A 24,391-nucleotide genomic window follows, 5' to 3' on the forward strand; every position below is an offset into this window, starting at 1 on the left:
TAAGGAGCTGGGGGGCACAGCCACACAGCCAGGTGTGCCAGCCGGACTGCCAAGGGGCATCACGTTGTCAAACACCAGAGCTTTTTAAGTTGCCGCCTCCCCACCCCCAGTGCCTCCACTGTTCCATCCCAGGTGAATAATGAGTTCTTCTGTTTCCCCAGGCCACGGAACGAATTGTCCCGGGTGTCCAAAAAGAACATTTTCCTTCTATTTAAGAAGCTCTGCTCCTTCCGATACCGCAGAGATCTACTTAGACTCTCCTATGGTGAGGCCAAGAAAGCTGCCCGTGACTACGAGATAGCCAAGAACTACTTCAAAAAATCTCTGAAGGACATGGGCTACGGGAACTGGATAAGCAAGCCCCAGGAGGAGAAGAATTTTTACCTCTGCCCGGTGTAGTGGCCCCGGGACTGACGGGTCGGGTTTCACACTGGGTGCGAGAGAGAGGCCGTAGCATTCCTCATCACAGGGGTCAAGGGGTTTGGGGTTTTATTTTCCTTTTTTTTTTTAAAGAGTGGAACTGCGGTTGGTGACACTGAGAACTTTGGGTTCCTGTTATTCTGCTTTTCTCTGGGAATCCCAGGCCAGGTCTCACCACCCCCTTCTCTTTTCCCCAGCAGAGAGACAGAGACCGCAGGGCAGAGAGAAGGGGTTGGTTCCTTCTTTCCGCCCATTTCCTCTTCCGGTCTATTTACATTTTTTTTCTGTTTCCTTTCCCTTTGTGTTTGCTACACTGACCTCTTGTGGTCTCGATTAGGTTCCAGTCAACCGTGTGAACCATGCCAGGGACAGGATTTTTCATTTGTGAATTCTGAGGCCCCTCTGCTTCCCGTCTTCCCCTTCTGAGATTCCTTCCTCGTGATTGTTAGTTTTTCCTTTTCCTCCAAGAGGGTAAAGCAGTGAACCTAAAGAATCTGGTGAAACATTTCTAAGGGCCGGAGTTGAACACTGCAGGCAGCTTGTTACCAGTGCCAAGCGTGATGAGAACCTGCAGATGATGCTCCGTGATCTTGCACTTTAGCCGGCTTGGGAGGGGCCCAGCGGCAGGGGAGGCCGCTGCCGGGGAGGTGCGTCCCTTCCCCAGGTGGCAGGAAGGGCTGGGACCCGCCAGATGGGGCTAATGGAATTGCCTGAGCACTAGAGGAGGCCTGCCCTCCAGGGGTAACACAGACCACTTTCCCGGTAGGCAGACATACCTTGGAATGTTGCCAAGCTGCCAGCTGCTGCTCCTCCTAAAGCATTCCTAGGAATTTGTCCTGCTGATGGAGGCAGTAACGCTGTAGACCCCGACCAATTGGTAGGAAGAAACCCAGGGTAAATCCTAGAGAGTAAATTGTCTCTGCTCAGATAATCATGACTTAGCAGGAATAAGGCAAAAAAATCATGTTGGGTCAGACCACTGTTCCCCCCAGCATATTTCTCGTGATGGTGACACCAAGGGACAGTGACTAATTCATGGTAAATGGGGAGTTTTTAAAAGAATGCCATAAATGTTGATCCTCAACAGCTACAGATAACCTGTAATTGCACAGGTTTGAAGTTCAGATGTCATTTTCCGTTGATTAACCAAGTGCTTTTGTTTTGCCTAATAGCTTCAGAAGGTTGTCTGCGGGCGGGTCACAGACCCGAGGTCTCCTGCCTGCTAGGGAGTCTTTCTAGGGTTGCCCTTGAGCAGTAACTCCACGTGAAAGGGCAGGTTGTCCTAAAACTCTGTGAGGTGGGACTGTGGGCCTGCACCTCAAGCTAGCGTGGACTCCTGTGGTCAGAGCCTTGGTCTCTCCTTGGAGTCTGGCTCTGGGCCTAACCAGCCAGGTGTGCTCCAGAAAAGTACAGAGGCTCTGCCCTCTCCAGACCTGAGCCTGCCTCTTTCCCTCTGGACAGTTCCTCTTCATCTGTGAACAGGCCAAACCAGCGCCCTCGGGTGACTTTCCATCCTCCCGCACGCCCTGCCGACCACTGGCTAGTTAAGCCCCGTCTGTCCCGCCTTGTCAGTAGTGGGTACACCCAGGTCCGCGCATTTATTGTCGTGGCTACTGTGCCCTCTGTACTTTTGACCAAAGTGAGAAAACGTTAAGTCTTTCAAATACACTAAGGATGTTTCTGCAGAACACCAAAGTGTCCCGTGGAACTAGAAGGGAAGCAGTGCCTGTCTTCTGAGGTGGCAGGGGCCTACCACCCCGGTCCTGTGACTTCCACGGGCACGAGGTCAGTCCTGGCTCTGCTCAGCTCCCTGGTTCTTTGGGCTGGAGAGCAGCGCCTACTCGCTTGGCATGTCCAGCCCCTCTGGGCATTAGAACCTCCACAGAGCTCAGTCTCAGCCACCTCTTCTCAGCTGGGAGCCCAGGCACTCTCAACCGGCCAGAGCCCCTGCTTGCCCCAAGATCTTGTCTGGCGAACTTACAGTATTCAGTTTCTGCTGTAGGAAGAGAGCAAGGCTTCCCTGTACCCGTGCATCCTCTGGAAACAAGCCTGTATTGGGCCCTGCACGGCCGTCCCACCCCGGCGCCCCACCCCCCTCAGGAGAGGCAAAACTCCTGCCTACCCAAAGTGTCTGCTTCACTTTTTTGTCCAATGTTTGTTTTTGATAAGCAAGACCTCCTCCCCAGCTTTTTTTTTTTTTTTTTTTAATGATCTTTGTAGTTGATTTGTCTGAACTGTGGCTATTGTGCATTCTTTGAATAATCACTTGTAAAAAAATTTGTCGCTGCTTCAAGCTATTTCCTTTACTCACGTTGAAGGGATTTTGCTGGCTTTTGGGGTCTCGGTAGTGACTCCCAAGAGCAGAGTGGAGAAGAGCCCAAGCGTAGACTTGGGGGCCACGATGGGTGCAGTCAGTTTTATGATTCTGCTTTTATGTGTCCTTTGGTATAAGTGACTAACAATATACATTCCTCATAAATAAAAAAAAAGAATCTGAATTTTTAGAAAGCCTCGAGTTTTGGTTTCCTGGGGGATGAGAAAGTGGGGAACGGAGGGAGCTGTGGTCCTGGGATTTCCAGCAACAGCACTAGCTGGGACTGACTCAGAACCTGGGGAGTGGGTCCCCCTCCAGTCAACAGAGAGGAGCCATCTCAAAGGTGAGCTTTTGTCTGATACAGTGGGTGCATCAGACAACCTTTACTTACTTCCCCAGTTCCACACCCCCACCTTCCCCAGCAGAGCCCTCCATCAAGTATCTTGTCCCCAGACACACGCTGTGCGAGATTTCAAGGCCCAGAGTAGGAAAGTGACCCTTGAGACAGCATCACAGCCCACAGATGCAACTCCAGAGGTTTCTACAGCCCTCCACCCCCAGCTGTTTGCCTGCGGGAGGTGCAGGTTGCAGCCTGGACAGACCTGACTTGGCCACCGTCTTGGGAGACAGGCCATTTGCTTTTTACTTGATAGATGGCACCTAGAATATTTCTCTGTCTTGATTTCAGAGAGGAAACACCATTTTCCACGTTGCCGTTGGGTCAGGATGTCTACAAGTCTCCTCTCTGACCTTGTAAAAATACCATACGAGAGGACAGGAAATACCTGAGAGTGAGGCCTCCTGAGTCACAGTGAAACCTCCCTCTTCCTCGACCATACAGATGGAACAACTGAGGCCAGGAGGGCCAGCGACATGTTTTGGGGGACATTAACCTAGGGCCAGAACTGCACAGGTGTCACTCACCATCTGTTGAAATAGTCGGGCGAGCTGAACAGATTCTACAGACAGTGAAGGGCAGTGTCTCTGCCTGCTGTGAGGCTTGGAACCTCGACACCTCTGTCCTCCCTGTTCTCAGGCGTCTGGTCCCACCTGGAGGGAGATGTATCCAGGCCTTTTAGAAAACGAACCATTTTCTTCATACCTAAGGTGAGTGCAGGATGTAAGACTGTCCCCCCAGCTCCCAGCTCCAGGTAGGCTGGAAGGCAAGGCTGCCCCCTGGGAACACAAGAGGTATTTCCTTCAGCATTTTGGTTGCTCACCCAGCATTCATCTCAGCCCACCATTTAATGCGCCTTCCAGGATCCAGGCCTGGGTCAAACCCGTGCTCCAGGAGCAGATGTGCCTTGCACACAGCCGTATCTATCTACAGGAGGCCGGGCCTCACCTCTGCCCTGTCCCCCAGGGCCCCTTTTCACAAAGGACCTCTCCAGGAGCTATTTCTGGGCTCTGTCTACTCCAGGCCAAGCCTTATCTTTTCCATCTGATGAATGGACTTGTCAGGCCACCCATCACAGTCATTGGTTACCACTGACCTTTTCTTCAGACTTTTTAATGTTTTTAACCTCTCATGGATCCAATTTCCCCAGTATTCTCCCTTTTCCTCTTATTCACCAACCCTGGCCCGTGAGGATCTCCCCACCCCCACTCTCAAGGATTACAGAGAGAGAAGACATCTTTGGAAACAACTTTATGAGAATCTTGAGTTCCTATTGAGTCTGGCCTGGAGTGGGCTAGACCAGTGCAAATGTTTCAGGAGCAGATGGGGTGGCCAAGGCCAGTGTGGGGGAAGACGGGGACACAGCAGCTGGGTGAGGTGTCCTAATGATTCCTAGACCAACAGTCCCGTAGGAACCATGTGACTGTCAAACTGATCTCTGAGACTTGTTGGGATGAATACTGAAAGGTGGCTGTTGGTTCTCTGTCTAGTCTCGAGTGGGCGACTGGCTAGCATGAGTTGGCTTGTGAGGGATGCTGTGACGCCAGCACAACTCTGCCTACAAGCAGAAGGTGACAACTAGAACTGAGTCGGGAGGGGATTCGGAGAAAACCCTGATGCCCTTCACTTCCCCCCGCAAGGAAGCCCTTCTTCCAGCCTCAGAGGCCATGAGCATGGACTCTGGGGTCAGTGTGGGATTTCAGGCCAGCACTGCTCACCAGCTATTTCTTGGTCTCTTGGGCCTCATTTTTCTTCTGTCAACAGGGGCCCGTTCCCTGCAGGATTGTTGTGAGGAGTAAAAACAGGGCATCTGAAGCAGCTGGCCCGGAGCAGGCCACTGGTGCACAGCAGCTAATACTGGGGGGTGGCAGGAGATGCAGGACTGGCGACAAGCTGCACACCCTCTCTCTTTCCTTAGGGGGAAACGACCCGCCCTTCCTGCACAGCCAGCCTTCCAGCACAGAAATGCCAGCTGGGTGCTGCCCGTGTCTTATTTGCTTTTAAATCTGCAATAACTTGGGACCAGCTGTTCCAGTATTAGACTCCTCACTGCCAGAAGACTGCCTTCCTCCTGCTGCAGTGCCAGTCATCACAAGCAGAGAGTTTTTCATGCCTTCTTTTCAGATGAAAAATGGTTCTCAGATGGCCTGTGGCCTTCCCGTCTCTGATAGAGACAATCTCAACTGTTAGCTCGCTGCCACCTCCCAAGTCCAGCTTGCTTGGGTTTCCATCCAGTATCTCTCCCTCTCTCTTCATATGCGGGAACCTTCCCCAATCCTGGCCTGGTGCTGAGCTGGGTACCCAGTTCTCTTCAGAGATGCCCATCATGCCCCCCTTCCCCACCCCCCCATAGAAGGGGCCAATGGGCGTCCCTGACAACACCAAGAGGACAGAGGGCCCGTGAGTGGAAGAGACTGGTTCTCCGAAGCTTCTCCATACCCTGAGGGTCAAAGCCTGTACTGAGACGTGGTAACACCTTGCCTGAGCCCTCTTCCCTCCTCTGTCCTCCCCACTGGCAGTCCCCAAGGGCCTGCACCCAGAGATGGAGGGAATGGGACGGCCCCAGGGAACCTGCCTGGCTAACCCTTTCTTCTCTACATTGATCCCTCACACCCTTGCTGCAGTTCTCAGTCAGCTGTCACCCTCAAGTCACAGATGAGGATGAACAAGTTCAGAGTTCAGTGCTGGTACAAGGTCAGGCAGCAGACAACCTCCGGGCCTGGATTTCCCTGTGTGTCAGTGGGGTTCATGGAGAGGAGTCGGACAAGCCGCTCTCTGGCAGCCCCTCTGGCACTGTCGAGTAATTTACTTGGACAACAGCCACTTGCAGCAAGTACTGGAAGCAAGTCCAGCCAGGACAGCAGCTGATGGGGCCTCCCCAGCAGCCCTGGCCCTGGCAAGGAGCCCGGGAGAGCTGGGCAAGAAGGCCTCAGGTCAGCACCTTCCCCTTCAGAGGGAGAGTTCCTTTTCAATAGCTGTTCCAGGTTCTGGGATGTTTCCTTGGGGCTGTGAGTTCAAGGTGGGTCCAGGGATAATACAGGCAACTGTCCATCTGCTGTTTCGAGAAGGGAGTCTCCGTACTGCCAAGACACTCACCCCCCAGAAGAGGTGTCTGCTGGCCCATTCTGGCAGGAGGGGAGATGCACACCTCATGCAGCTGCTGGTTTAACGTCTGGATGGTTCCTCTACAGCCAGCACGGGACTAGATCTCCGGGGGGCTGAGCACACACCTGCATCAGGAGGCCAGAGCCAGAGCTCAGCCCAGGAATGGAACAAATCTTTGCTGAAGGGGCTCCAGAAGGCTGTTAGGCTCACCCCAGCACCCCCTGTGTGGCATCTCTCCAGCCCCAGCCCTGTTTCAGGGGGCTATTTCCTCCAGCGTAAGGGTAGGTCTGGGAGGAAGACTGACGTAACAGGCAGCTGAGCCCATGCCTACCAGCTGTGCCTGCCTCTCAGACGACCCCCCAAGCATCTACTCTACACCAGGTGCAGCGCTGGGCTTTTTCACAGACATCACGCCTTCCTCAAAGCAGCCCCACGAAGAGGGGTTGCCCAGTCTATAGATGAGGAAGCTGAGGCCTAGCCAGACTTGCTGAGGATGGCTGAGAGTAAGTGGCAGGGCACCCAGACTCTGCTCCTTGGCCGGCACTTTGCACTTACACTGCATCTCCCCACCTCCTCGGTGCCTGCAGAAGCAGGCGTCCAGCGGGACTCCAGAGAAGAGCATGGTGTGTCAGGCAGGTGCCTTAGGTGCCCTTGGCAGACAGCCCCATGTGACCTGCTGGCTGAGCCCATGTTGGGACCACAAATCGGAGCTGGTCATGTGATGGGAGCTGGGCCTGATGATCCCTTAAAAGGCCTGTTTCCTGGGCTCATAGGCCAGGGGAGCCCCTGGGAGAAGTGTCAGGATACAGCCTCCAGGGCACGCTCTCTGCAGTCTGCTGTGCAGACCTGTCCTTCCCAAGTTCTGCAGCAGCCTAGCTCAGGTTTGGTTGGGAGGAGGAAGGGGAGGAGCCAGAGCAGGAAGGATGGAGCCAGGAATAGAAGGACGGGAAGCAGGAGCCGTGCTGATGTGGCAGAGCTCTGGCCATTCACACCCTGCTTGGCTGGCCTCCACAGCCAGCCCTCTCCTGCCCAGCCTGCTCTGCTGCGGGCAAAAGGGCTGGGTCTGCTGAAAGCTAACATCTTTAGTTTACTTACTCCAGCAACCAGTCTGTTCAAATTGCATGCGGGGTAGGGGGTGGGGAGGAGGGGGAGGAACAGCCTGTGAACCTGAACTCATACAGTTTGAGAATTTAGCCTTTACACTCCAAGTAGGTCACCCAAAGATTGCGAACTCAGAGGCTCCCCTAATACCAAATCTTGCCCCTACGCCCTGGCCTGAATAAGAAAGGAAGTCTAGGGAGAATCCTTCACTGGGAGAAGGGGACCTGGGGCTGAGCACTGGGCTGCATAGAAATGAGGGGCTGTGGGGCAAGAAGTCTCCCCCAGGACTCTGACCTCAGTGCCAGGCTAACATCTGAGCAGGAGCCCCTGTCCACTGTGAGGCCCACCCCGTCCGCTGCTGTCCAGTTAAGCGAGGACAGACCTCAGGTCACACCCAGACCCCTCTCCCCCTCGGGTCTCCCTTCTGAGCTGCATGGTCTCAGGCCAGCCGGCACAGCATCGGAGCCCCTGTCCCACCCCCTGCTCCTGCACAGCCCTTTTCCATGACTTGGAGGCAGCCAATGACTTCACTCCGTCCTCCACTTCTCAGCCTTCATCCTTCAGCAGCAACACTACTGCCTGAGCTGGTCCAAGAGGAGGAGAGCCGCCAGGGCACCACGCAGTTGGCCCAGCCTCCAGGTTAGCGCTGGCTGGGTGTGGGGGGAGGTGGGGGAGGGAAGGGGTTCCAGGTGACGCGAAAGATGGGTCTGTGGGGGCAGCACCCCTCTTTCTGGTGGTTCACGCATCTCTCCTCCACCCAAAACTACTGTCCAACAGAGGGGCTGAAGGAGCATGGAGCTGGGGAGGGCCTCACTTGGAGCTGGGAGCCGAGTGGTCTGCGTGGAGGAAGGTGGCAGTGGCGTAGTTCTGGAAGAGAGGCTGCAGGAACATGCCGATCGTGCCAAAGACACAGACGAAGACAAAGATCCAAAGGAACAGGCGGTCAATCACCATGGCAACATACTTCCAGTCCTCACTCACCTGGAGAGAGGAAGGGTAGGAGACCCAGGTATCAGTCACATAATACAGGAGGGGCCTGGATCGGGTATAAGCAACTTCCATCACACATCACTTGACCCCAGGAGCGACCGTTCCAAAGTTCAGCTTCAGTCTTGCCTGCTTAAAAGCCTCCAGTGACCCCAGTGCCTTCAGCAGCCACCCAAACTCCCAAGTCTAGAATCAAGAGCACCCATGACAAATACGAGCCAACATTTATCTTCTTCCAAGTCCGACTCAGACTTACCAAACTCGTCTGCCCTCTCAGGTCTCTGTGCCTCTGGGTTTCCTCTCAGTCTGGAATTCCAGTCCTCCCTATCTCTACTTGTGAGCTCCTACACATCTTTCAAAGCCTAAATCAAAATGTCACCTCTTCTATGACGCCTTCTCTGATCCCCCAGATCAGGATGAACCTCTGTTTCCTCTGGGGTTCCCTCAGCATTATCTGTGCTGTGCTGTGCTTAGTCACTCAGTCGTGTCCGACTCTTTACAACCCCATGGACGGTAGCCCGCCAGGCTCTTCTGTCCATGGGATTCTCCAGGCAAGAATACTGGAGTGGGTTGCCATACCCTCCTCCAGGGGATCTTCCCCACCCAGGGATTGAACCCAGGTCTCCAGCCTTACAGGGGAGATTCTTTACTGTCTGGCCACCAGGGAAGCCCAGTATTTTTACTCCACCGTATTGTCAGTTCAATTCATATGCCTGTCCTCTCCTCCCTCCCCGACTCCCACCCCAACTGAAGCTATGAGCTTGTAAACTACAGGGGCCTGATCTGACTCATTTTTGTAATCCCAGCATCTCAAACACAGAGTTCCAGTAAATGAGTGTTGAACTAGTGAATGAATGGCTGCCATGCAGGCCTCACTCCTTATATAACTGCCTGGGAAGCCCCTTCCAACAGCCCCAGGATGTGAGGACTGAGTCTCAGATGCCAACAAACCCATCCAGAAGAGAATAACCACTGTGTTTGGGAGCCAGTCACAGGCTCTGCGTGAGAGCTGGCCTCCACTCAGAGCCGTTCCACTCGTGTCTGAGTCTGGACCTTGGCACACATGTCCACCTGTAACCTTGTGCCTCCGGTGTACCTGGCACCCTACTGGGCACTGGGGATGTGAGAGAGCAAGACAAACACATCCTGCAGTTCAGTCTACTGAGGGAGATGAACACAAAATAAGTAAAAATAATAATTACACCCTTTTGGGTGCTTGAAAGTGAAAGTGAAGTCATGTCCAACTCTTTGCGACCCCATGGACTGTAGCCTATCAGGCTCCTCCATCCATGGGATTTTCCAGGCAAGAATGCTAGAGTGGATTGCCATTTCCTTCTCCAGGGGATCTTCACGACCCAGGAATCGAACCCAGGTCTCCCACATTGCAGGCAGACGCTTTACCGTCTGAGCCACCAGGGAAGCCTGGAAACAAAGGCCAGAGAAATGGAGGGGGAGATATCATTCAGGGTATGATTTGGGGAGGCCTCTTTGAGGGAGTAATATCTTAAGTGAAGATCTGATAAGTGACAAGAAGCCAGCTATATCAGGAATAAATTGAAGAAGGAACCAGACAAACCCAAACTGTGGTGGTGGTGGTTTAGTTTCTAAGTCATGTCCAACTTGCAAACTGAGGGACCTTCAATTGGCCTGGGCCCTTCAAAAATGTCTATGCCATGAAACACAAAGCTAAGGAACTGTTCCAGAGTGAAGCAAACAAAAGAGACAGGACAGCCAAGTGCAATTCAAGATCCTAGACTGAGGTGGAGGAGATGGTACAAAGGATATTACTGAGACAATTAAAAAAATTTTAGTATGGACTTTATATCAGATAAAGGTATTGATGCTAATTTCCTGAATTTGATCACCAGGCCTGGGTTATAGAAGACAATATCTCTGTCCTTGGGAGAGAAAAGCTGGAGTATTTGGGATAAAGGGTCACTTACTCTCAACAATAGGGCAAAAATTAATAATAGTAATAATTTTTAAAAGGGAAAAAAAAAGGGCATTCCAAGCAGATGGACCAGTGTGTGCAAAGGTCTTGAGGCAGGAAAGAGCTTAGCTTGCTTAGAACAAGCGTCAGATAAGCCAGTGACCTGAGCTGTGGAGAGATGACACGTGGTGAGCAGGGGACATTGTTTGGATGGAGAAGCACAAGAACTGAGTCAGGGAGACCATCAGAATCCCCTGCCCTGGGCCAGGCAAGAGCTGATGGAGGCACAGCCAGGGAGGCAGCATGGAGATGGTGAATGAAGGATGAAGCTGAGAATGATTCTGGAGGTTGAGCTCACAAGACAGAACTTCTGATGATTTGGATGGTGGGGGAGATAAGAAAGACAGGCATCGAGGATCACTCCAGGCTTCTGGTCTAAACCATTGGGTGGATGGTGATGTCATTTACTGAAGGATGGGGAGATGAGAGGAGGAGCAAGTTGGTGGTGGGGATGTAAATCAAGCACTCAGTTTTGGACATGTTAAGTTTGAGATGCCTGTGAAACATCCAAGTAGGTCATTGTGTCCTCATCACCTAGCTCAGTAAATGCACATTACATGCGTTTGCTGCAGTGGGGGAGGCAGAGACAGTGGCACAGCCAGCTGAGCCCCTGCACCACCAGCATTCCCCACTTGGCCTCAGCCACCTCTGAGCCTCGAGCCCCATCCTCTCTTGCTGTGGTCCCTCTCATCTTCCTTCAGGACCATAACCTGCTCCCTGGCTCAAGCCCCAGCTCCTGCCCTCCCAAGGGACAGAAACACTAGGCTCTGGAGCATCCCACCCCCCACAAACAATAATGCAGGAGCCTGCCCTTCCTTATTCCCCAGGCCAGAATGACTGCATCCCAGTGGGAATGGCCAGTTATCATGGCAACAGTTGAGCCGCAGCCTGGAACCAGCCACGTGATTAAAGACTGCTGAATAGGGCCAGCCACAACCCCAAATGAGGGGAAGTCAACCCCTCGTCTTCCCCACTCCTCATCCCCTGGTTCAGTGTTCAAGGAGTCCCCTTCAGGTAGAGCCACTGCAGAAAAAGCCATGTGTGCAGAAAGCTCTGGGCAGGTTTTGGAAGCCCTGGCCTTCACTTGCCTCCACCTCCATAAATATTTCACAAGGCCATTCCCTGAGAATTCAGAAGAGAAGGAAACGGATATTGATTTGGGGTTCTGTCCTCTTCCCAGTGGCCGGTGGAGCCACCTAACCACCCCAACACCTCCCATACACACTTTCTACTGCCCTCAATTTTGCCCCCAACACGGGGCACCCCAAGGATTCATCCTCATTTGTGCAAAGAGCTGCAGGTTAACAACATGGTCTTGGGAACACAAGCGGCAGAGAGGGTCTCTGGGGACACAGCCACAGGACAGCTGCAAACCCACAAGGGCCTCCTCCCCTTTGTGGCCACCTTTCCAAAACTAACGACACTAAGGATGCCCCAGCCGAGGCATTTCCCTCCGAATGCTAGTACTCGGGAAGCAGCAAGGTCATCCTGGACCAACGGCAACTTAGGCGGCGCCACCTCCCAGAAGCCAAAGGAGAGGCTGCGCCAGCACCCAGGCCCACAGCCCCAGACCAGACTCGCATTGTCGGCATCCTGCACTCCGATTAGCTTTGTCTGCGGAGCTTCTGAGGGGCCCTGCAGCCCCGCATCCCATGCCCGAGTCCCTGAGCTGCACTCACGCTCTGGTCGTCGTCCTCACTCCGCATATGATCTGCGATGAAGCGCACGCCGTCCACCGCCTCCCGGAGGCCGCAGCCACACGGCCCCCTGGCGCGCCCGGGGCCTGCTGCCGGCGCCGGCTCCGAGCCGAAGGCCCCAGCCAAGCCCTGCACCGACGCGCGGTTGACGAAGCACGTGCAGGAGTCGGCCCCCAGGGCCTCGCGGAAGAGAGCGCCGGCTCCCTCTCGCTCGCGCTGGCGCCGCCGCAGGCGAAGGCGTTGGCGGGCGCAGCGGTGGCGCGGCTGCTGCATGAACAGCAGCGTGGGCAGCTTCTCCAGGAAGACGACCTTGACCCAGGGCGCCATGGTGTGCGTGGTGGGTGAGCGGTGGTGCACGTTGAGCACGCACACGCTGGTGACGATGGAGAAGGTGACCAGCACCATGGTGAACATGAGGTACTTGCCGACTAGCGGAACGTCAAGGGAGGTGGGCGGCACGATCTTAGAGATGAGCAGCAGGAAGACTGTAAGCGCCAGCAGCACGGAGATGCAGAGCGTCATCTTCTCACCGCAGTCAGACGGCAGGTAGAAGACGAGGATGGCTAGAGAGGTGATGAGGACGCAGGGGATGATGAGATTGATGGTGTAGAAGAGTGGCTTGCGACGGATGATGAAGTCGTATGTGATGTCCACGTAAGTGGAGTCATCCGGGTTCTCGTTGCGTCGGCCGGGCAGCGCCACTATGTCCCACTCGCCGCTGGGTGTGAAGTCGTCCAGGTTGGCCACATCACTCTTGAGCACCAGGTCGATCTCAGTGCGGTCGTAGGTCCACGAGCGGAACTTCATGGTGCAGTTCTGCTGGTCAAACGGGAAGTGCTTTACCTCGATCTTGCATGCGCTCTTGTAGATGGCAGGCGGCAGCCAGAAGATGCTGCCATCATAGGAGACCACCGCATTGGAATAGAAGGACACCTCGTACATGCCGTCGGCACTGCCAAGGGATGGCACAGTCAGCCCTGACTTAAGCATGCCTCCACCCCATCCATCCACCCGGCCCAGAGTGGGAAGAGAGGAAAGCCAAAGGGAGGTATGGGAAGAGGGAGATAGGAAGGACCAGGAATTAATAAGCAAGAAGGGGATGTGGGTGGGTTGGTGGGGAGAAGAGGTGTCCTGGTCAGAAGGCCTGAGGGGCCCCTCTGTTACTTGTCATTTACTGTATAAGCCGGTTGGTCCACATGAAGGTGGAGAAGTTGGGAGAGCCAGGAAGCTCAGAGTGAGGAGCCCAGAGCAATGGAGAGGGACAGGGGCAGGTCGGAGCAGGAGATGGTACCTAGAGCCTAGGGACTAGTGGCTTTGGGTCTTGGAGGTAAGATGGCTTATTGTAGGAGAGCAGATGGAACCTGGGGGAGAAACTGGGACCTCCAAGGTCTTTGATTCTTACCATTTCTCCAGGAAAGCCTATTTTTTAATCAGTTTGTACACTGGGGACTGTCAATCCTTGTTTGTGTCACACCGCAGCTCCAAACACTGGGAGTCCTAATTGACTGGGAGGGACCTGGCCATGACCCAAGTTACCTTGGCTGTCCACACTATACCTCACTGGTTTGGGTTTGTCCATCTGAGTAGTGAGTTGTCTGTGCCAATGAAAAGTCCCTTCTCTACCCCAGCATGAGCTAATTTACTTTCTCTAAGACCTGAGCACTCTCAAGTTCTCCTCCAGCCTTCCCATCCCTCCTGGGTCACCTACTTGTTGTATAGGACCACATCTGGGAGCCAGATGTGTTTGGAAGGGAGCCGAACTTTCTTCATGTTGTCAAATTCCTCAGGCTTCCAGGTGAGGCGATAATCCTCCCACTCCTGGGAAAGGGAAAGAGGGAGGCAGCACCGACCTCTGCCCTGGGAGGGGCTCAAGGTCAAGGACAGAGACAAGAGGAGGCCTATTTGGCTTAAAGTTTTTAAAAGTCATTGCATTGCCACCGTGACTTCTCAGCCCAGCAAAAGTGGCTTCTCATTTAATTTGCATAGCCAAGCCAAGATATTAGAATCTACGTTTTGTGAATGAGAGAATGAATCTTGCAGTGTTTGACATATTCAAAGTTAACAGAGCTGGTGAGTGGAAGAACAAAGACTCATATCCAGTTATTTAAGATCTCGAGGTCTATACCTTTCTGCCTCTCTTGAGGAAATTCAAAGAGGGAAAAGCACATGCAAAAAAAAAAAAAAAAAAAATGGAGGAAAGAGACGCCCAGAGGTGTGGGCAGGAAGAACTCTAACCTGAGTCAGCCAGACATTGGTGGTCATGATCTGCTCCCGCTCATGCTGCAGGAAAGAGAAGCTGCTGAGAAGTGCCCCCCTCCCCCCGCCACCGTCCCTCAAGTCTGTGGGCCCCCTACACCACCCAGGCTCCTTCCCCCACCTGCCCAAGCCTTGGGGACTCCAGGAGAATTACCGCAAACATATTATGGCTATGCCAATTTCAGTAGCTGGGCAGAGAGCTTGGGACGCCCACTCACCACACTGATGAGCTGGGCCAGTGACACCATGAGCTGTACTGTCACCAGCTCAGAGCCATTGGTGGCTGGGCGGATAAGTTTGTTGTAGCGGGAAGGATCCAGGAGATGCTCTACCAGCCGCTCTTCTGTGTCTGTACCCCAGACTCCTGGGCAGGGGAGTGGGGTGGGGGGCAAGAGGTAAGTACACAGCAAGGAGGGCCCACCCAGGATCCCACTCTCCCTAGGCAAGTGGGACAACCTAGGCCCAAATAGGAAGCTGTAGTTTCCCACAGCCCATCCCTAAGAAGATAGCAAAATGCTTAGGCTGCCCCCATGGAAGCCCCTCATATAGCTTCCCACAGCTCATCCCCAAGAAGACAGCAAAATTATTAGGTTGCCCCCATGGAAGCCTCTCATAGAGAAGTCCCTCTCTGAGATCACTGACCAAGAAGCCCAGACAGTCCTCCAACACCCTCCCACTAAAAACCCATTCTTCAAGGATCAGTGGAGACCCTGCTCTTCCTGCAAGGTCTCAGAGGATGATTTCAAAAGGTTTGAAGTTTCTGTTTCCATGGTTTCTTCTAGAAGATATCTACAGTTCAAGGAGGATTTTAGAGGGTAGTGAAAGGAGAAGAGTTATATGTGTCCCACCATACGGCCTTTCTTCTCAGTCAGCGCCCATCTCTGTGTACAAGTAATGTTATGCGCCTCTCCATGTGACTGGCTGTGACCCCCCCTCCCCAAAAAGGTATTGGGTTGGAGTAGAATAATTGGGCTACCTGAGCTGTGTGGGACAGGGCATATATTTAGCCTCAAGTTCCACACATACAGGAGCTCACCTCTCATGATATTGCAGGCAGATGTGGAAAGCTCATTTGGTTGTATATTCCTTTTGTACCTGCCCCACCACACACTATCTTCTGCAACCCTGCAAGAACGCACCCCCACGTCCTCAGAGACCCCTCCCTGGCCCTTAGCCTGGCAGAGCTTCTTCCCTTCCGAGTCTCCCGTCCACCCTCCAAGAGAGTTGAGAAGTTGCTTGTTTCCGTTTCCTGCCTTGCCCCTGGGGAGTGAGCAAAATCAGGAGCCCAATATGAGGGACAGGAAATGATGGAGAGCCAAGTAAGGGGGCTGAACCAGGTAGATTTTCTTGAGATAATGGCTCACTGGAAGTTAAATAGCAATTCAGCTGCAAGCAGAGTCTCCCCTTCCTGCCACCCCAGAAATCCTGGGGAGATCCCTTCCTTCCTTCCTCTCTGTACCCACACCCTCCCCACCACCACTGCCCAGGTTGCCCTCTCTTCTCCGCATCACTTCGAGCAAGTCCTTCTCCCAGTTCAGTCTCCCAGGTACTCCCAGCTGTCCTGGGGGTCTCTCCCCTAATCCCCAGAGACTTCCCACCATAGGGATCTCTCCCTTACAAATGCGAGCCTGAGTGAGACAGAACGTGGCGACTTGTCCTTACCTGAGCACAGTCCGAGGAGGCCAAAGCTGAGGAGCATCGCCTTGGGACCAGAGAGCCAGGCCATGCCTCTGGCATAGCTCGCCGGCTCGCCTAAACGTGCCAGAGCGCGCCCCAGGCTGGAAGGCCGCGGGCGGGGGCTCTGTCCGTGGTGCTGAAGCCGCTCCTGAGCCGCCCGCGCCGGGCGGGAGCGGAGCCCAGGGTGTGCTCACAGCCTTTGGTGCTGCCGTGATAATCTCCACGGCGGTTCCTCGGGCTGCAAGAGCGAGAAGGAACCCGCTTCTCGCTTATCCCGGTCTGAGCAGGCGGAGGCTTTTCCGGCTGCTCTTCCAGGGAATACAATTGGGACGGTGAGAGGGAGGAGTCTCCGCCCCGGAGGCGGAAGCGCCAGAGCTCAGAATAAAAAGGGTCCCTGGTTGGGGTATTCTGCTGGTCCTGCTTAGTTAGAGTGTGCGTGAGGCGGAATAAGGGTGGCTCACCCGACGGTGGAGGAGTTCTGAAACCCCAAAGTTGGGGCAGGACCTGGAAGGGTCTGAAAAGGCTCAGGAAGAAAGCGCAAGTAAGACAAACAGGTCAGGACCGGGTAAGCACCCGGGACCAAGGGCCAGACTGAGGGGGAGTGGGAGTCAAAAAGAATTTCTGGGTCCCACCTTCCTTTTTTTCTCTTACCAAACCCAAATGCTCCTACTTCCTGGGAAGGCTGAGGATGCAGCCAAGACAATGCACTTAGGCCCTTAGAGAATGAGACAGAGGACTGTAGGTTTGCTGTTTTAAGAAAGCAAACAATTTGGAGTCTAGAAACAGGATCCCCTTATCTGTTCCCTTCCATACCTCCACAGAAGGCATCCAGGGGATCTAAGGTGGGGACATGTGGACATCTCCTGAAAAGAAGGTGACCTTCAAGAGTGGAAGGGTAAGTGGCCCTTATCAATTAGCCTTTCTCACCCACATTCTGTTCCTCTCCAGTCTTTGACTTTTGTGTGACAAGGGGGAATCAGAGGATGATTTCATAGAGACCAGCCCAAGAATGAAGCTAACACAAAGGAAAGCAAAGATGAGACAGAGGTGTCAAAACTCAATGACATCTTTGATCTTAAAAGCCCCGAACTTTTAACTTCTGAGCCAATAAAGGCTTCCCTTTTTTCCTAGGTGGATTTTTTTCAGTTTCAACCAAAAGATTCCTGACTAAAGCAGCCTTATCATACATCAAGGCACTGTCTTGTTCCATCTCTGCTTACTTCTTCAACCTCCTCTGGGCCAGTACCTGCAGCCCCGCACTCCTCGTGGTAATGTCTTTATTTATTTATTTTTGAAATAAACCTTTTCTTTTTCTTTCATTTTTAAATTTATTTGGCTGCACTGGGTCTTCATTGCTGCATGTGGGATCTTAGCTGTGACATGCAGTATCTGGTTCCCTGACCAGGGATGGAACCTAGGCCCCCTGCATTGGGAGCACTAAATCTTAACTACTGGACCCATCCTCCATGCTTCAGGGCCTTTTAAACGTGCAGTTCCCTTGATTCTGTTTTCACCCATTTCCCATCAGCCACTTTCTACTTTGAACACCTGGCAGAAACATCAGTTCCTTAAGGAAGCTATGCCTGACCAAAGATTAGGTCAGGTGCCCTGAGACATGTTTCCAGAGGATGATAAATGAGTAAATAAATCAATCTAAGGTGGTAGCTATCTCTCCTCCTAGATTTTGAACCAGCACAGTGCCTGGCATATTGTGAGGGTTCAACAAATAAGCCAAAGGGCTGGTACAGGACTGAAATCTTTTAACATGTAGAGAAAAATTCCTCTCTAAAAGCTCAGCCAAAAGCAACTTATATACATGTACCTAGTTTCTGGAATTGAGAAGGAAAAGCAAAACAAGTATCAGCAAAGGGCTAGAGACGATGTGGGAGGACTACAGTCTCCATAAGGTGCGTGGAAAGAAAGTGAAAGTGTTAGTCGCTCAGTCGTGTCCAACTATCTGCGACCCCGTGGTCTGTCCTTGGAATTCTCCAGGCAAGAATACTGGAGAGAATTGTCATTCCCTTCTCCAGGGGATCTTCCCGACTTGGGGATAGAACCTGGGTCTCTTCCATTGCAGGCAGATTCTTTACCATCTGAGCTACCAGTGAAGCCCAAAGCATGTGGAACTGGCCATAAATCTGCACCACAAGGTCCAAGGCATATACATGCACAAACATGTTATCATCTCTTAAGAATTCAAGACATCTGAGAACCAAGGAAAGAAGTGGAGAATAAAAGCCTCACAGAAAAGAGAAGGAATGCGTGTAGTCACTCCACTTGGGAAAAGAGTCAAAGGTGGGAAGAAGACTTCCCTCCCCGCCCCCTCTGCCTTCAACAATTCAGATTGACTGTTGGGTATCTACTGTATAGTTATCAAAGACGCGGTGATCAAAAAGACTTAGTTAGTCCCAGCTACTAAGGAGATCACGGTTTGGTGGCAAAGACTTGTGACACCATGTGGTGGCTGATCTAGAAGAGTGAAAACAAGGTGCTTTGGAAGTTTGGGTGAGAGAGGAGTTCATAGTGCCTGAGAGCCCGGAAGGGGTAGAGATGAAAGTTGAGATTTGAAAGATGAGAAAGCCAGTAAGACAAAGGTGGCTAAAAGGCATTTCAAACTCCTAGAAGAGAGGGACGTGGAGTTTTCCACGTAGATAGTGCTCAGTCCTTTCCTCTTGCAGTGAATGCTGGGTGACAGAAGAAGGCTGCAAAAGTCTTCTTTTATGAAAATCTCTTTCTGGAGTGGTTGCTTGTCTCTGTATTGACAGACTGGAAAGTCATTTGCTTGCTTGAGGCCCTTGGTCACTCCCTGATGCTCCTTTCTGGTCAGTTCGGGCAGCCTGTTCACTTTGGCCTCTACCTTTTCTTTTCAAATTTCTCAGCTTTTATTCCGAGTCCTCTGAGCACAACCACCCAGTGGTGGAGGAGATCTGGAACACCCTTCCTGCCTCCTTCATGTCTTCACACACACGCCTCCCATACCCACCAGGAAGAGAGGACAGGCCCAGAACCACACAAGATGATGGATACATGTAGGAGTATCAGTCCTCAGGCAAAACAGCGAACAGGCAAGGTTTTGGTGGGACACACCCAAGGCCTCTGATGGTGAGGAACATTTCTTTTGAAAGGTATAACAGTGTTCAGTTTAGTCACTCAGTCGTGTCTGACTCTTTTCGACCCCATGGACGGCAGCACGCCGGGCGTACTTGTCCATCACCAACTCCCAGAGCTTACTCAAACTCATGCCCATCGAGTCGCTGATGCCATCCAATCATCTCATACTCTGTCGCCCCCTTTCTCTTCCTGCCTTCAGTCTTTCCCAGCATCAGGGTCTTTTCCAGTGAGTTAGTTGTTTGCATCAGGTACCCAAAGTATTGGAGTTTCAACTTCAGCATCAGTCCTTCCAATGAATATTCAGGACTGATTTCCTTTAGGATTGACTGGTTTGATCTCCTTGCAGGCCAAGGGACTCTTAAGAGTCTTCTCCAATACCACAGTTCAAAAGCATCAATTTTTCAGCACTCAGCTTTCTTTATAGTCCAACTCTCACATCCATACGTGACTACTGAAAAAACCATAGCTTTGACTAGCCGGACCTTTGTTGGCAAAGTAATGTCTCTGCTTTTTAATATGCTGTCTAGGTTGGTCATAGCTTTTCTTCCAAGGAGCAAGCATCTTTTAATTTCATGGCTGCAGTCACCATCTGCAGTGATTTTGGAGCCCAAGAAAATAAAGTCTGTCACTGTTTCCATTGTTTCCCTATCTATTTGCCATGAGGTGATGGGACCAGATGCCATGATCTTAGTTTTAAGATTTTTAAGATTGTTGAGTTTTAAGCCAACTTTTTCACTCTCCTCTTTAACTTTCATCAAGAGGCTCTTTAGTTCCTCTTCGCTTTCTGCCATAAGGGTGGTATCATCTGCATATGTGAGGTTATTGATATTTCTCCCAGAAATCTTGATTCCAGCTTGTGCTTCATCCAGTCCGGCATTTTGCATGATGTACTCTGCATATAAGTTAAATAAGCAGGGTGACAATATACAGCTTTGACGTACTCCTTTCCCGATTTGGATCCAGTCTGTTGTTCCATGTACAGTTCTGTTGTTTCTTGACCTGCATACAGATTTCTCAGGAGGCAGGTCAGGTGGTCTGGTATTCCCATCTCTAAGAATTTCCCACAGTTTGTTGTGATCCACACTGTCAAAGGCTTTGGCGGTAGTCAATAAAGCCGAAGTAGATGTTTTTCTGGAACTCTCTCGCTTTTTTGATGATCCAATGGATGCTGGCAATAACATTACAATGTTATTTCTCTATTTAAGAGACTTTAAGTTTAAAACTTTATTACCAGAGTAATACAAATCTATGAAGAGCAATTGGAAAACACAAATTAGCAAAACACAAACTATATTCATAATCTTACCTCTTAGGGAAAAAAACAGTTTGCATTTCATATATATCTGAGTATATGTGTGCATATATATATATATACCCAATTATATATGTGTACTTAGATATAACTGTCTTCCCAGGTAGCACTAGTGGTAAAGAACCTGCCTGCCAATGCAAGAGATGTAACAGATTTGGGTTTGATCCCTAGGTCGAGAAGATCCCCTGGAGGAGGAAATAGCAACCCACAGCAGTATTCTTGCCTGAAGAATCCCATGGACAGAGGAGCCTGGCGGGCTACAGTCCACAGGGTCACAGAGAGTTGGACACGACTGAAGCAACTTAACACGTTCACTTAGATACACGTGCAAAAAGCATATCAATTATAAGTGTTCAACTAAATAAAATTTCACATGAACACAGCCTTGTAACTCCCATCCAGATTTTTAAAAAGAGAGAATGTTAGCAATATCCAGAAGTCCCCCACTATATTCCCTGCCAGGCATTATTCCATCTTCTTCAAAAACAGGGGGAAGGAGGAATAGAGAGTGGCCCCCTAACAGGCGCTGCTTGAAGTTCCAGAACTAGAGAGAGGCAATGGTTACCCAACGTTGTGAATGTAGTACATGTCACTCAACTGTACACTTTTAAATGGTTAAAATGGTAAATTGTATGTTATGGGTAATTTCTAACAATTTTTTTTTAATGACCAAAAAAGTAAATACTATTCTGACATAACAACAGAGATTAACTTTGCCTGCTGAATTTTATATAAATAGAATCATAATCTTTTGTATTTTTTTTCAATAGTGAGAATCAAGGGCATTGTTGAATGCAGTTGTAGCTCATCATCTTCATTGCTGTAGAGTGTTCCATTGCATAAATGCACCACTGTTTATCCATTTCACCACGGATAGATATTTGGGTTGTTTTCTATTTCAGACTATTAAAAATAACACCACTCTGAACATTCTTGTTCATGTTTTTAGTATACAAATATATGTTTCCATCTACTTATTAAAAAGGAACACACTGTAAAATAGCTTTGTGACCTTCGTTTTTAATTTATTTATTTTGGGCTGCACCAGGAAGCTTGTGGGATCTTAGTTCCTTGTCCAGGGATTGAACCCCAGGCCCATGGCAGTGAATGCACTGAGTCCTAACCACTAGACTACCAAGCAATTCCCACAGCCTTCACTTTTCATGTACTGTTTCTGAAACCTCTCCGCATCAATATTTGATAACTATTTTAAGATAGTTTTATATCAATCTATTTGATCAAATATTTGATAACTATTTTTAATAGCTGCATAGTATCCCATTATGGGTAAATGTTGCACACACCTTTAATAGTTTCCAAGTGAAAATGCTGAGTCAAAGGCTTTTTAAATTTTCTTATTATTTAATCATTTATTGCTGAAATGAGCTCCAGAAGGACTGATACTATTAGAGTGACCCTGGGGCTCCAGGCTAAAGCACCTTTGATCAACACCTCTACAACCTTGCCTGTGCTGACTCCTTCCTTTTCTTCTTCCCTCCTCTCAGTCATTCCTCCTTTGTCTTAGGCCTTTCTGCCCAACCTCCTACTTTAGAACCAGTTCTTTAAAAACATCCCCCAGCCCATTTCCATCTAAGTAACTTCTCTTAATACTTTCACACACTTTCTTGGGAGTTAATCCTGACTATTAGCTCCCTTCAAGACCTTTACCCTCCTTCATCCCTCCTATTGCATTTGTCACATTGTATTACAGTTGATTATATCTGACTCCACTTCATCCATTACTGTGCGTTCCAAAGAGCAATTGGAAAAGGAGTACATCAAGGCTGTATATTGTCACCCTGCTTGTTTACCTTCTATGCAGAGTACATCATGCAAAATGCAGGGCTGGATGAAGCACAAGCTGGAATCAAGATTGCCGGGAGAAATATCAATAACCTCACATATGCAGATGATACCACCCTTATAGCAGAAAGTGAAGAGGAACTAAAGAGCCTCTTGATGAAAGTGAAAGAGGAGAGTGAAAAAGTTGGCTTAAAACTCAACTTTCAAAAAACTAAGATCGTGGCATCTGGTCCCATCACTTCATGGCAAATAGATGGGGAAACAATGCAAACAGTGACAGACTTCATTTTCTTGGGCTCCAAAATCACTGCAGCCATAAAATTAAAAGACGCTTGCTCCTTGGAAGAAAAGCTATGACCAACCTGCTGCTGCTGCTGCTAAGTCGCTTCCGTCGTGTCCGACTCTGTGCAACCCCATAGACGGCAGCCCACCAGGCTCCCCCGTCCCTGGGATTCTCCAGGCAAGAGCACTGGAGTGGGTTGCCATTTCCTTCTCCAATGCATGAAAGTGAAAAGTGAAAGTGAAGTCGCTCAGTCGTGTCCGACTCTTAGCGACCCCATGGACTGCAGCCCACCAGGCTCTTCCATCCATGGGATTTTCCAGGCGAGAGTACTGGAGTGGGGTGCCATTGCCAGACAGCATATTAAAAAGCAGAGATATTACTTTGCTGACAAAGGTCCATCTAGTCAAAGCTATGATTTTTCCAGTAGTCTTGTGTGGATGTGGGAGTTGAACCATTAAGAAAGCTGAGTGCCAAGGAATTGATGCTTTTAAACTGTGGTGTTGGAGAAGACTTTTGAGAGTCCCTTGGACTGCAAGATCAAACCAGTCAATCCTAAAGGAAATCAGTCCTGAATATTCCTTGGGAGGACTGATGCTGAAGCTCCAATATTTTGGCCACCTGATGTGAAAAACTGACTCATTGGAAAAGACCCTGATGCTGGGAAGGATTGAAGGCAGGAGGAGAAGGGGACGACAGAGCATGAGATGGTTGGATGGCATCAGCGGCTTGACAGACATGAGTTTGAGCAAACTCTGAGAGATGGTGATAGACAAGGAAGCCTGGTGTGCTGCAGTCCATGGGATTGCAGAATCAGACACACTGAGTGACTGAACTGAACTGCACTGAGCAGGAGCAAGAAACACAACAAAGATGATAACATGAGTAGCAGCTGTCATGTGAGAAGCCAGGAATCAAGCCAGGCTCTCCCCACAGGGAACGTAGCTTCTTTGTCTCTGCATCCCCCGTGTTTAATACAGTTCCTTGCAAAAAGTCCTCAGGACGTGTTTGTTGAGTCAGTGACAAAATGCTATGCTTCTGGAAGCAAGTCAAAGGATAAAACTGCTCACTCTGCCCCAAACAAGTGCATCTGTTCACTCTGAAAACACATGACCTTTTGGAGAAAAAAAAATCTTCACAATTCATTTTCCATAGAGCAGCCAGAGTGATCTTTTTTCAAGGCTGTGTGTGTGTGTGTGTGCGCGCCATGCTGCATGTCTAGTTCCCCTACAAGCCATCAAAATCAAACCTGGGCCCACAGCAGTGAAAGCACCAAGTCCTAACCACTCGACCACCATGGAATTCCCCAAAGTGATCTTTTAATATTTTAAATCAGACCATGATACTTACTCCCTGCTTAAAATCTTTCAACTGTTTCCCACTGCACTTTGAATAAAACCCAGCAAATTACTGTGGTCTCTATTCTTCATTGGCCTCATCTCCTGCTCCCTCCTTCTCGTCTTTCACGAGACTCAAGGTATGCTGATCCTCTATTTTTTAAAAAAATTGAGCTCTTACTGTGTGCGCTGGACTGAGCATTTTTCATGTTTTCTCACTTAATCCTCCAAACAATCTTATAAGGTAAGTACTATTATGGTTTCCATGTTACAGATGCTGAAAGAGAAGCATGACAGGCTAAGTAACTTGCTGAAGGTCACACCTTTAGCAACTGACAGCTGGGGTTTGAAGCCCATGATCTCAGCCAGTATATAACGAGCTTCCTGCTTCCAGATCACACCACCTTGGTTCTCAGGGTCTTGGAGGTTGGCTCTCTCTCCTGGAATGCTCTTTATCAGGTCTTCCCAGGCCATCCTTCTCTTCATCAGAGATCAGCTCAAACCCCACCTCCCTAGGGAGACCTTCGCTGACTACTGGACTTAAAATAATCCCCAGTCATTCGCTCCCACATGACCCTACCAGTCTGACAGTCCTCTGGTTATT

At 50.5% G+C, this 24,391-nt stretch overlaps 2 protein-coding genes and 1 long non-coding RNA gene across 13 annotated transcripts in view; 2 read left to right on the forward strand and 1 right to left on the reverse strand.

Moving 5' to 3' along the window:
- Positions 1-2,928, forward strand: part of ADAR (adenosine deaminase RNA specific) — a 52,003-nt gene extending 49,075 nt beyond the window's left edge. For all 8 annotated transcript variants that reach the window (XM_070785552.1, XM_070785558.1, XM_019954364.2 and 5 more), the window contains one exon: positions 162-2,928. In XM_070785552.1, the coding sequence (XP_070641653.1) occupies positions 162-399 (238 nt within the window). In that variant the 3' untranslated portion in view covers positions 400-2,928. The remainder of the gene's footprint in view (positions 1-161) is intronic.
- Positions 2,929-4,367: 1,439 nt separating this feature from the next.
- Positions 4,368-16,289, reverse strand: CHRNB2 (cholinergic receptor nicotinic beta 2 subunit). Its single transcript, XM_019954412.2, has 6 exons — positions 15,930-16,289; positions 14,486-14,631; positions 14,247-14,291; positions 13,720-13,829; positions 11,994-12,963; positions 4,368-8,318 (listed from the first exon to the last, which is right to left on the reverse strand). Exons 1-6 carry the CDS (start codon positions 15,991-15,993, stop codon positions 8,148-8,150), a joined length of 1,506 nt encoding a protein of 501 aa, XP_019809971.2. The 5' UTR covers positions 15,994-16,289; the 3' UTR covers positions 4,368-8,147.
- On the forward strand, positions 16,272-23,645 carry LOC139182104 (uncharacterized). 4 transcript variants are annotated; one of them, XR_011565677.1, is made up of 5 exons: positions 16,272-16,498; positions 16,766-16,839; positions 17,076-17,212; positions 18,022-18,239; positions 20,539-21,369. It is a non-coding gene; the product is annotated as an uncharacterized lncRNA (long non-coding RNA). The 4 variants fall into 4 exon arrangements; XR_011565678.1 differs by lacking the exons at positions 18,022-18,239; positions 20,539-21,369 and adding an exon at positions 22,190-23,645 and having other exon boundaries at positions 16,275-16,498; XR_011565679.1 differs by lacking the exon at positions 18,022-18,239 and having other exon boundaries at positions 16,276-16,509.
- The last annotated feature ends 746 nt before the right edge of the window (positions 23,646-24,391 follow it).

This window comes from Bos indicus, chromosome 3 (genome assembly GCF_029378745.1).
Source record: "Bos indicus isolate NIAB-ARS_2022 breed Sahiwal x Tharparkar chromosome 3, NIAB-ARS_B.indTharparkar_mat_pri_1.0, whole genome shotgun sequence".
Lineage (NCBI taxonomy): Eukaryota > Metazoa > Chordata > Mammalia > Artiodactyla > Bovidae > Bos > Bos indicus.